General features: G+C 42.7%; 1 protein-coding gene across 1 annotated transcript in view; it reads left to right on the top strand.

The window, feature by feature from the left end:
* Positions 1–13151, top strand: part of L3MBTL3 (l(3)mbt-like 3 (Drosophila)) — a 51336-nt gene that overhangs the window by 7365 nt on the left and 30820 nt on the right. The window contains exons 2-7 of the mRNA XM_010135698.1: positions 4778–4889; positions 6916–7075; positions 8064–8202; positions 8774–8858; positions 11117–11208; positions 12873–12977. Of these exons, the coding sequence (XP_010134000.1) occupies positions 4778–4889; positions 6916–7075; positions 8064–8202; positions 8774–8858; positions 11117–11208; positions 12873–12977 (693 nt within the window). The remainder of the gene's footprint in view (positions 1–4777; positions 4890–6915; positions 7076–8063; positions 8203–8773; positions 8859–11116; positions 11209–12872; positions 12978–13151) is intronic.

Here is a 13151-nt window from a genome sequence, read left to right as displayed (position 1 = left end):
GTGTAAAAATATCCAACAGCTGCCTCACTTTCTGAATGCTATCCAGCCCCTGCCTGGGGCAGGGGTTCTGTGGAGAAAATAGTATGTGATCGTGCATGTAAAGACTCCATCTTGCACACGCACGAGGAGAATGGCTGAATGGACAAGTTCTGGCATTTGCTAACTTAGCTTCAGTAATACGTAAAAAATAGTCTGGCCTCTAGCAGGGTGCGGTGGGACAATACAGTGTCTGTAGGCAATCGCTTTAAAGGGAGGTGACGCAAGATGCCAGAACGGCTCTGGTTCACCTGAGTAGTCCCACTGAAACCCCTGTGATCAGACAGCGATTTAAGCCTGGAACGGTGCTAACCGATGCTGACCAGTTGCTAACCCAAGACCTGAGCGTAGCACTTTAGCTGGTGTCACCAGCGTCCCTGGAGCTAGTCCTGCTGAGTGACTACTGCTTTAAATTTAGTTACTTCACACGCATAAAGAGCATTTATTTGCTCAATTTCCTTTTATTTTGGATAATATAAACTTTGCGTGTTTCTTCTGAGCTAGCCCACAACCACAGTGTTGTGGGGTCAAGGTGAGTTTTGGTCCTGAAGTTACTGTCAGAATGCAGCAACAATGGTCTTCGTTGCCGTGAGCTCTTTGGCCTTATCTTGCCCGGTAGATGGGGGTGTTGGCTGTTTTTTCTAATTTAATTTAAAGGTGTGTTACTGGGGTTTTTTCTTCATTTTTCTTTGCACTTCAATTGTTCTTTTTTTTTTCTTCATTTTTATTTCTGCCTGTTCTCCTAAATAATACTTTTACCTTACAGAAAACAATAGCAGCCTTTATTTTGATTTGATTGCTGTGGATGCTGATGAGAGCTTGTACACTCTTACAAGGGCAGAAGAACAGCAAACAGAGATAGTGTCATCTTTGAATTAGACACGTGCAGCTGTGGGGACTTCATCTGAAACTAGATCGTATATGCTTTTTTCTAATAGGTTTGAGTTTCTAGGAGTTAATCTGCAGTATGGTAGACATTTTGTATTGTTTGCAGGTATATTTTTATCCCATGTGGCAACAGATACACAGAGTGTTTTTATGAAACGTGGAGAAAGAGAGAACTGAAAGCTCTTAAAGCATATAATTCCCCCTACATAAAACTACAGAGGCTTTCCAGCCTGCATGAGAACTTCCATTAGAAATGGCAGTGTCCTAAAGCTGGAGGGGGGACAGCCGAAGTCCGCCTGCGGCGTTACCCTGAGTTGTGTTCACTCAGAAAAGTGAATTTCCACCAGTCCATGGTGGGCAAAGAATGCTGGGCCAGTCAAGGAGATCTGAAGATCAGAAGGAGCCTAATAAAATCAAGTTTGGGGGTACATAATTCCTTGCTTCAAATGTGTTCCCAGAGAGTAAGAGTGAAGGTAGCAGAGCTGCGTAATCCGCAGGGTAACGCTGGGTTAAGAACAGATGGGTATAAACCGACTATGAATGTGTAGATGTAAATGAAAAGCTAGAAGAAGGTTTTTCGAGAAAGAAGTTCATGAGTAGACTTGAGGTAGAGGCACTGGAAACAGAAAATCTGGCCACTTCTCCGTTGCAGCTGAAACATTTATGAAATATTTTGCGTGATACTGTTGGCTGCAATAAACAAAGGCTTCATCTCCCTGACTTAGGATATTCATTCCAGTCCCGTGTGAATTTTAATACCTTTTTAGTTTTTTAAAAATGTTTATTGATAGTAATTTTGATCCCTGCAGAAGAACTTAGCATGTGGACAGACAGAAATGATTTATAATGTTTGATTATTATTTATTTAAGTCTTGATTTCCCTCAACATGTTCTTTATTTGTTGAATGAATATTAAAATGTTCCTGGGGATTAAATTAACAGTCATATAAGCTGAAGTCCTGGTATATCAGGGCATCATTTCCAGAAAATGTGAAAACATCTCTTGGCTCTGGATGGAGGGAATCTTTAACGACGTTTAGATGGAAGCTGCTGTTTAATTCCCTTTGGATCCTTATGGAAGCTGCTAAAACGAGGCAGCTAAGTAAGTTCTGTGTTAGGTACTTATCCAGTAACAGTTGGAGTCACCCCGACAACTCACTTCATCATATGTTTGTGCTAGAAAGAACAGCAGTAACTTGTAAGTAGGTATTTTTGACCTTGTTGCTCACCTCTACGTGAACCTCTGAAAGTTAAATTCTCTATCCAAATGTTGCATTTATTCCTGTTTATCTTACCATGGATTCGCTTGTGAGAACTGTCGAGGTTTCTTTCCCTTTGTCTTTGCCTTCTGGTCTTTTAAAACCACTGGCTCCATTGGGTGAGATAGAGAATTATCTTAGGAGGTTACTTTAAAATCTGCAAACAGGCATTTGACAAAAGTCAAGTGGATTAGATTCCTAACTAATCAGCTTTATAATTTGTTCTCTTTTAAACATTGAAATGACAAAAATCATGCGTCTTTGTGCGGTTATTTTAGAAGTACTTGATAATGGCCTGACTTTCTTTCCATCAATGGGAATTTTACTCTTTGCTTTAATGAAGTCGGATTTAGGGGAAATCCCTTCATCCAATGCAAATTTATGTATTTTCTGAAGGAGTGTTGTGACTTTACCTTCAGGTTCTTTTTCGCCTACTTTCTAAGTAGAAGAGGCTTACGAAAGTGTGGAATTTTTGGTAGACACATAAACTGCCGTTAATCTAGATCCTTTTTTGCGGTGTTTCCAGCGGTACACGCTAGTTGGCACATTGCTGTGGCAGCGCTTGTCCTGTGATGGCTTTGTGCAGCATGCTGCTCTGTACATCTTTTATCTCCTGTCACAGGCTTTCTGTTGCTTTTTCTCCCCAGCTAAAACCGGAGTACAGCTCCCCAGGTCCGAGGCGTTTTTCTGGTCGGCTGTGGAGAGCTCAGGATGCACAGTCATGCTGAAGCTGGGGAAGCAGCGAGCTAAAGCAGACATATCTGCTTCAGGTTTGCATCCAAACAGGACCTGAAGGCTTCTGGCACCGATAAAGGGGAGGTTGCGAGTAAAACCAGTAGGTACAGAGGTCAGATGAGGCAGCAGCCCCGTATTGCTGCTCCTGCCTGCGTGCTGAGGCAGTGGCCAGTGGTTCCTCTCCATCACAGAGCCCATCTTGGTGCGGTGGCCTGACTGTTGGAGAGCTGCCTCCTCAGTGGTTGGACTCAGTCTCCATTGAAGGGTAGCTGCTGGGAGCCTTCCCTGCAGTCACCCGTCTTTATGGTTTGATGCCTGTCAGTCCGGCGTCTGAGGCCGGAAGGGCTGGTGGGTGGCTGCACTCACTTGCAGGACGTCCCTGCCTACCACAAGAGGCCCCAGTGGAAGAGGGATGTATGTGTAGTGTCAGGCTGTGATGTGGCCCGGATCATGCAGAAATGTCCCAGGTGTTAATGAGACTGCTCAGAAATACCTTTGGCGTGTGGGTGTTCTGTGATCTTGTATAAATCAGCTGTAAGACACAAGGTTCCTCTTCTGAATGGTAACGCCACTGCTCGTCTTTGGGTGGAACGGTGTGATGTCTGTCCACAGACTGTGGGCTGTGAGCATGTGGTGTTCCTGCATTTGGTTGCCTTTCAAAGCTGAACTCCTGGTCTCTCAGTCCAGATGGATTTTTCAGCAGTTTGTCCAAGCTCGTGCATCTGTTGTGAATGTAGCTGATCGCAAGTAAAAATCTTGGCTCCAGAAGTCATGCAGCTGTGTGAGGTTCTCCTCTTCTTCTCCCTCCCCTCAGCTTGTTTCTGACCTGTTTGCATTCCTTAGGACCTGCTAATTGCAGGTCATTGCAAATGCTGAGGCTGGGAGTGCTGCATTAAGGGAAGCACTGTGGTGTGGTCTCTACGTCATGGGGCTCACTTGCGCTTTCGGTCAGAACGGCTTATTTTCTGTACTACACCATAGCAGGCTCCAAAGTGACTGGGAGTGATGCATCCTGCGATCTCTGGAGGCACAGGGGACCTTTGCTGTGTGTAGCAGTGCCAGGCAGTTGTTCCCCTTCTCATCTTCCCAAGGTAAAGTTGCCTGAGTGGAGAAACAGAAACAGGCTCCTTGCTCCCGCCCTGCAAACCTTGTGGTGACTGGGAAGCCAGAGATTATTTTCATCTGGTAGCGCTCTAGTTGTTACGGCATTTGGAAGACGCATCTCCGCTGGCAGCGGGACGGATATAACTCCTGGAGCTCCTGTGTAAGCACAGCACGCGGGGTACTGTTGAGCCTTGCTGCTGGCTGACAGTGATATCACGTTCAGTGTGTAATTAAACAGCTCAATAAACTGCCTTGAGATGTTTGCGTGCACTTCACAGTGGAGAAGTTCTGTGTTTTCAGAGGATGCTGAAATTTCTGCACTCTGGGAAGCATTTTCATTCGGTGTTTAGTTGCCTTTTCTCGGTGAAAATACTCGGTGACCGGTGTGTGTTATTCTGATGGCAATTAAAAGCATACAGCTGGGAGATTTCCCCTTGAATTTCTAGTACTGATATTTTGGTTCTTGTGTGTAAGCTGGATACTGATCTGCGTGTGGAGGCATCCTTATCAATATCTATGGCAAATTAATATTTTTAGGTAACAAAATGACTTTGCATTTTGCTTGATGGAAACAAGGAAGGCTTGTTCCCAGTTCCTTGGGGATACGCAGAAACACATAGAAATTAGGTAATACAGTGAGGACACCATGTGACAACTAACTCGGTAAAAACCATGTGAAGACTGTCTCGGTGACGAGAAGAAGAGAGCACTAGTAAATTCTTACTATACTCTCTGCCATTTGTTTTGCTTCACAGTTTAGAGTGAATGAATTTGGGGCCCTGGAAGTGATTACAGATGAAACCGAGATGGAAAATGTTAAAAAGGCAACTGCTACCACAACCTGGATGGTTCCCACTGCTCAAGAAGGTCAGTTAAGACGTGGTAAATGTTTTCTGTGGTAGACTATTTTTTTAACATATCAGTTTTTCTTAAAGATTGCCCCTCCAAATAATAAAAAAAAACCACCTTATTTGCTTTAATGTAGAATATCTCTGAAGATATCACCTGTTTCCTGGAGTGTGAATAAATGGGAAAATAAACGCAGTTTGAGTTATAAGGAATTAATTCCACTGATAAACATCTGAAGTTCAATTACAGCCACAATTTGTTTCTAACAGTAATTTTTTCTAAGTTGAGAATCAGTATTTTCCCTCCACTTATTTTGCAAAATAGTCAGTGTCTTACTTTAAATTATGAGAATTCTTTCAAAGTTATTTTTGCTGAGCTGGCTCTCCAGACTGCCCACAGACTTGACTAACTGCCTACAGCTCATTCGTGACCGGAGTACCGCGTGCCGAGACCTGCTGTCACGCGATACTGCGTAGCTGTGACCACCGATGGCAGCGTATGGCCGCCCCGTGGCCTTGCTCCTGCTGGCTTTGCTCTTTTACAGCTACAGTTAGCGTGTAGTAACCATTCATGTGTAACTTGAACAATAAAATTCTGATAGCTGTGGGATCTGTCTACCAAATCGGATGTTCCCTGACTTTAAAATAGTGATGTGAGGTTCAAGGAAAGTTGGTTTACGTGGTCGTGAATTCTGAAAATCTTGATGCACCTGACGCCAGCAATGATGGAGTAGCGTGAAAGAGAGTATCACAATGGAGTTTATGATTGCTTACAACTACCGAGGGCTTTTTCCTTCTTGTTATTACACCTGATCAATTTTCTTTCAAAATACGCATTCTGTTAGTCCTTTGAAAAGCAAACTTCACAATTTTGTCTCCAAGATGGTATTTATTCAAGCCGGAGATCTGTGATGAGAGTGGCACAATGTGGTAGTGTGGTAGCACAACAGCTTCTGTCCTTAGACAGAGAGATCAGTTATCCACAGTGAAGTGTCCAACTTCATCCCTTATGATCTTGTTAATTCGGTAGCACTATTATTTTTTTTAGATTAAAGTGTGTTTATGGACATGTGAACATACCAAGTAAGCATCCTATTACTACCTTATACTGTCCTTGATTTAATTTAATGCTCCCCCAAAATAAAAATATTGCTAAAATTTTCTGTTGTGAGAGGAAATAGTTATTTTAAATCACTAATGATGCTGCAGTGTAAATATCTATGATGATAAATATATGTGATGTATATAAATTATATATTCTTCTAGTGGAGATAGCCTGCACACGAGTTCACTGGACTGCATTTGCTAAGTACAGTGCTCAAGCAAAGTAAACAGTTTGTGACTGAAGTTTGGCTTTTGGAGAGGGTGCGAAGTCGATGACCTGCTCTAGAAGCTGGAGACCTCGATAGTGCTTCCTACTTGCCCGGGCATGGAAGAACCGGCATCCTCCTGGGCTGCACCCCTCCTGTGGGGAAATGCTAGCTTAGGACGAATAAACTTCCTATTTGAAAATGTCTTTGTTACAAATTAGTGGTATTTTACTTCTGGTAGACCTCAGGCAGGCTGAGTCGCAGCTGCTGCTGTGAGACTGTAGAATTTTGTCAAGTGATCTACTTTCAGAGATAATTCACTGGCTGAGAGAGAACTGCCCCCCCCAACCCTTTTTCCCAAATGACCCTCCATCCAGGTCCGAAGCGAGGCACGGCAGCAGTTGCTGAGGTGACGGACTCCGCGCAGGGATGGATGGCGGGCAGTCAGTGCGGTGCCTGTAGCAAAGTTCCCTCTTTCCACGAGTAGCCACATCAAGCAACGTTGTTGTGCTACTGATGACAGAAGCGTGACTTTGGTGATTCCTCTCTCGTGTGTTGCTGTATGAAAACCCAACTTGCTTGTCAGGAATACAGACCCCATAGAGACACTAACTCCCCATTCATTGATGTGACTTTGGTTTTTCTGCTTGCTTGGCAAGACCTGCTGAAGATGGTTGGAAATGTATCACCTCTAAGTGAAGCGTGTTTATTTTTGTTGTCATTGTTCTTGTGCAGCCTTTTCAGAAAAGACAGGGATCTCCACGAGGTTGAAGGAAACTGCAAAAATGGATGGACTTGTTTTCTGTGAAAACTGTTACCGCTATGGTACCATAGAAGAATTTGTCCCTGAAGGGAAGTTTTGCAGCCAGAAATGTGCCCAGCAAGTAAAAAACAAGTAGGTGCTATTATAAAGCATAGAAACAAAGAATTTGGCGTAAATGCAGCAGCGTCAGATAAGTGGTGGGATAAAATGTTAATGGTGGGGCAAAGGGAGGTATTAAGCAGCCATGTTTTGGTGAGTCTCTGTTGGTTCCTAATGTGGTTTTGCTGTTTCTTGTGTGATTGCGTTACCAGCGTTTGGTCTGATGTTGAAGGCAGTCTGTTCTGCTCAGCGTGTGCTGTGTTCCGCTGTCAGACGCAAGCGGTAAAACAGTCTACGAGGTGCATGAATCAGTGTCAGACACCCACCCTGTTTCAGAGTCATTGGAATTGAGATAATCAGTAATGAGGTGGTTGGTGGGGTGGGTTAATTATAATTAAGTGCAAGAGCTCTGTTACAGATGACAGTGAAAACATGAACATACTGCAGTTTCTCCTTTCCCTTTTTTCAGCTAGTGCAGTTCACATCGTAAAAGGGGGTTTGTGTTAGTACGTCCCTTCTGGGTTGTGTATTACTGCATTGTCACAGTTTTTGACACCTGTGGTTTTGTGAATTTTCCTTTACTTTTAGCTAATTGCCACAAAGTTCTCTGGTCCGATTGCTCGTTTAGTAATTTGTGCAGTCGCACACCAGCTTTCTCTAATTGGATTTGTCAGTCTCAACAATTACCTTTGCTTTTCTCTCTGTAAACTGCCCCGCAGTCCTCAACATTTCGCAGTTTGCTTCTTCGTGAGACACGATGGTACATGGGGAAAGACATGCTGGTTAAAACACGCAGAACTCATTCAGTGTGAGCTGACGGCTTTGCTTCTGCAGTTGTAATCTTGTGTCTTTCAGATTAATTCTTTTGACAGATGTAATTTTCAGTAGTGTTTCTAGGAATATATTTGGTATAATACCCTGGGACCTACAAACCCTTCAGGTTCGCTTGCTTTGTACTTGTTCATGAATATGAGAAGTGAAATAATATTGGGTTTGTGTCATTGTGTTACTCGTGTAACAGGGAACCAAAGGACGAAAAGCCCAGCGTGGAATGCAATGGGGAAGATGATTCCAAAGGCATTCGGAAAAGAAAAGCAAAGTTACCTCTCAAAGAAGAGTCCAGTGATAACGGGGAGAAGAAAGAGAATCTCGATGAAGCTGTTAGTATGCATCGTAAACCCGTTCCTGCAAATATTTCGATGGGAGTTTAGCCTTCTGTTGCAATGTCAGTATCTCCATCAGTCTGCAAAGGGAGGTGATGGCATCGCTCTCTGAGAGCCACAATAAGCAGTTGTTTCGCTCATCAATTTAATTAAGCCTCATCAGTAAATTGTAATTATTGACAACTGATACAAGCGCTTTTTATCTCTTTTCTCTCCATTTTTAAGAACAAACAAAAAAGAACTTAAAGAGAAAATGCTGCTAACCTGGACTTGCTACGTCTTCAGCACAGGAAAATTATCGCGGCACCTTTCCATAATGTTGGTTTTCCTGTGGTAGTTGTTTTCTTCCCAATAGCTGTGACGCTGCTGGGAGGAGGACAGTTGCGAGGGGGAAGGGGAGAGCTCTGCCACTGCTGTGGAAAGGCTGAAGGCTAATTAAGAGTTGTCACAAGGGAATTAGTAGCTCTCTGTATAGCAGTGTCTTAGGCAAAAGGGGGCCTTGGGTCTCGCAGTTTTTGCTGCACTAGACTTCTGAACTAATGAGGCTATTTACCTTTTTTTAATTTAGGAAGACAAACCTGAAGGAAGGATCTTGCGAGTCTCGCAGAGAGCCAGGAGAAAAAGAAAAGGGGACTTAACAGTTTTGAAACAAAGTAAGTTAGATTATGAAGCACAAATCTCATCTGTCCGTTCTTTAGGTAGTGCCCGTCTCTTACTGTGAGTTGCCAGCTGCGAGTTGTCTTCCTTATCGAATACATTTTCTTCAGTTCTGTAAAATTCTGTGTTCTTTATAGCAATCCGGTTTTAAGGATTGAAGAACTGAGCCAAGTGAAAACGGGAAAATAGCCCATCACTTGGAGACTGACTGCCTCTTACGGAGAGCCAGTATGTATCACTACATCCTCCTCTGGCAGCGGGCAGGAGGATACAGTGAGTGTAAATGTAATTGAGGCACGTTTTATGGGGGGGTTCACCCCTCTAAAGAGTGCCCCTATTAAAGGGAGCCAGGCCCACTGAGTTCCCAGATGTTGAAAGACATGTATTAGGCACAAGTGACAGTTTACTTTGGTGACCTTGGGGATCAATTTTGTATCTACAGTATGTGCTGGAAATAGAGACGTTCATGGAACGGTTTAGGAATAATTGCTATAATCAGTCCAAAGGGGTTTATTAGGCTGCAACAAGCAGCATAATAAAACATATTTTAAATGGGTGACGGTTTTTCAAGCAAATTTGTATGATAGATTGTTGCAGGAAGAATCGGAGAGTCAGCAGCTACTATACCTCAGTGGTACGCCAAGCACGGACCTGCACCTTGCCCTGCAAAGTGTTTCTTATGGCAGACAGGGTGCCGTTACCAGAAGTTGCCAGGCCGCTAATCAGCACAGAGCTCCAAGTAGCTCTGCTGCACACGAGGCAGGTGAAATACAGATTGAAGATGCAACGCATTAAAGTTATGAAAGATAACTCCCAAGATAGAATTACCCCTGCAATACAAAAATGTCTACAGTTGTTTCCAAAGCTGAGGTGATAACTGTGTGAGATACAAGCACAAAGCTGATGCTCAGTGGAAATCACTGCCATCCACTGGCAGAATAATCTGTACAGATTTCTTCTGTTTGCGGTTTTTATTTTTTTTTTTTTTTTAGGAAAATGTCAGTTCAGCACAAGAGATTTGGTATAAAAGACCAATTTATATTCAGAACCTAGCACATAACTGTGTGTTATTGTGCTGAGCAACACGTCTCATAAATGGAATAGATAAAAACCGGGTAAATCACAAATGAAATGAAAGTGCTTTAATAATGTTGAGCAATCACTGTCATTCTGAAGTTTGCTATCTCTCGGTTACATTATCAGCTTTCTTCAGCAGAGTTTGTCATCGCGGTTGTTATGGTTCGTTGTATAATCATGAAAATGCTTAGCCAGGCTGTTTCTTAAGAGACTTGGTTCTCTTGTAGCCCGCAGGCAGGGTCAGGCCAGGATCGTGCTGTGGAGCCCCGGCAGCACGTGCTGGTGGTCTGAAATGCTAAGCTGCACGTGCAGAGGAGGCGTTTTAGGTGGAGGTCAGCAGAGCAGAGTGGAGGTGTGATGACAACAGCTAATGTGCATGGCCAGCCTCGCAGGCCTGCTGGTTTGTGACGTTCCAGGCGTTTGCCAGGGCGGTTAGTGTCTTGTTTCCAAGGCCCAGAACTGTTCCTCACATATGAGGCTGTAGCCACTATTGCAATTACTGTGCAAGTGTATGCGCTTATTCATACTGTATGTGCCAACCTGAAACAGGAGGTTTATGTCTTATGCTAGTGACACGGTGCGGGGAAAAGAGCTCTGCGGATAGTTTTGATGGTCTGGAGAAATTCACGTTAAGTCACTGCCGCTCCACCCAAACCCATCATACTACAAAACAGTGGATTAGGTTAGAAACATTCCAAATACTGTTAAAGAACAAACTCTTTCAACTGTGATTTAAAAAAACACGTCACGAGTGCTATCCAGTTGAAAATGCTTTCCAGTAGAAGAAATTTTCAGGGAAAAAAAAACAACTGAGAAATCGAAGTACCTTGTGATTGGAACTGGTCTCTGCGCATTTGCAGGTTGTATGTGTTATTGCTTCTCATGAGCAATAAGGGAAAAGGGACGGGGGCAAGACTTTGAAGGTTGTTCTTGTCACCTGAGAGAGCTTTTTCTGGTTACTAATCAAGATTGGAAACCTTCCTATGCAAACCAGGAACCTTCATGTTCCTGGTGCCATTAAACTCACAGAACGACCTGTTTCCTTGGAGTAACTCCTGAGAAACACCATGAATGCATTGAATCAAATGTAGATTTGAGATAGGTGTATTATGAACTTCTAAGGATTGTGGCGTTCCTTATTTTGAGAAGTTAACAGAATTCTTCTGCTTCTTTACAGCCGTACCCTCTAAAGGAAGGCAGGCTTGGTGCTGGGCATCCTACCTGGAGGAAGAAAAGGCCACTGCAGTACCTACTAAGCTTTTTAAAGAGGTACGACCTCCTGGAGTTTAAATCAGTCACCTCTAGGAAATCAGTTTAAAAAGTTGTTTTGTTCTTTCTTGGTTTTTGATTGTGCAAGTTACTCTCTTACTCTTGTTTCTCCAGTTCAGAAACAGTACTTTTCTGGGTGTTTTTTCATACCCTGAGTTAGGACTGGTCAGGATAACGGAGAGTCCTTGCTGCTGCCTGGTACTTAATTCTTACTCATTTCTAGGCGGTGACTGACAAGCTGTTACTGCTCCAATAAAATCAAATTGGTGACCCTTGAGGTTTTTTTTCCAATTTCTAACTCCCCTGATGTAAACTTTGAGGTTTTGTGACTGTTCTTGCACCATACCTAAACATTTCTAATCCTCAGTCTGCCGTCTGCTCTTTGCTGACGTATCTCTCCTTAACGAAGTGTCTGTAAATTTTTTGTTGTATAGATAACGTGTGATTACAGAGCTTTGCTTTGGGTGATGTATTGAGAATAATGCACTAAATTGAAATTGGTTAAATAGTATTAAATTCTGTGGTCTTGTAAAAGTTGCCTGTGATTTTGCTGTAACGCAAACCAAACTAAAGATTGTGTTGCCTTAGAAGTTGTAGCTTTTACAATGAGAAGAACAGTAAATAATCTGTCTTAAATTTCAGGAACTCCCTGTGTGATATTGCTTAATTTTTAGTGTATTGTTTGTAGAATTTATTACTGTTTGTGCAGTAATGGTTATTACAATACTGAAAGAATAAACAGATCTGTGACTTTTTAATTGTCGGCCTTTCTTTGTAGTTATATTTACGCTTGCTTTTGCCAAATCTCAGATCCAGTTTTGGCCTCTGTTCCCCACTGTGTTCTAGTGTTCCAGTTTTCCACTGAGGTTTGTTTTTTAACTGTAAGGTATTTATGAAACAGATGACATTAACTGCAAGTCTGTGCCCTGAGAGGAACTTTTACAATTTCAGTTTATTGATTTTAAAAAAAAAAACCCCACCAAAACACAAAACCTCTGCTTTTACCTTCCTCTTGAGAAAGTATCTAGAATTATGCATAGTGGAACTTTGTTAATCATTCATTACTAATAAAGATGTTAAGTGGAATAACTTTTCAAATGCATACACTGCAGTCAGATACTCCAATCCCTTAACCGAGGCCAACAAAGTTCTCTACAAAGAAAATTCCGTACAAACAATGTTGCGTAGTTCTGCCTTAGGGTTCGTCTCTGATGGCCTGAGATGTGGAAATGAAAAGGCTAAATAAAGCATCATTGCTGTGACTGTTACAGGAATGATAACCACGGGAAGGTGTCAAAGCTCACTGTACAGGCTGAAAAATAAACAATTACATTGTTAGGATGTTTTATTGACAATTAGTGGGGGAAAAAAATGGACAAATATCATCATCTTTCCTTTGATTAACTTTTTTTGCTAATGCTTTATAGTTTTTTGTATGTATGCTCAAGTTTTAAGTCATTCTAGTATCAGCATAGTTTTCAAACAATCATCAACTCCTCTTTTCTGCTCTATGCTTTTAAGAATGCAAAACTTCCTTTAAAGCCATTTGTTAGTTCTTTCAGAAACGTGAATAATAAGTAATCTTTGTTCTTGTCCCCGTAAAGATACTCTGTCCTGTTCTGGTACCCTTCCAGAAGTACTGAAACTGTCTTTTTCTGCTGCAGTATCAGTCTTTCCCATACAACAAGAACGGATTCAAAGTCGGGATGAAGCTGGAGGGCGTGGATCCCGAGCACCAGTCCATCTACTGTGTTCTCACGGTGGCCGAGGTAAGCAGAGGCTGCGGGCAGCCGTGGTGTGGTATTACAGGAGAGACGGAACCGACAACAGCGGCGGCTGACCGCGCTCACTCCTCCCTAGCGAGCAGACAGAAACTGTGGGTAGGAAGATGGCTTTCCAATTAATAACGGTGCATTTGGAAGAGAAAATAAGTAGGAAGAGCG

This window comes from Buceros rhinoceros, unplaced genomic scaffold (genome assembly GCF_000710305.1).
Source record: "Buceros rhinoceros silvestris isolate BGI_N320 unplaced genomic scaffold, ASM71030v1 scaffold31354, whole genome shotgun sequence".
Taxonomy (NCBI): Eukaryota; Metazoa; Chordata; class Aves; order Bucerotiformes; family Bucerotidae; genus Buceros; species Buceros rhinoceros.
This window is presented reverse-complemented; position numbering and strand designations above follow the sequence as displayed.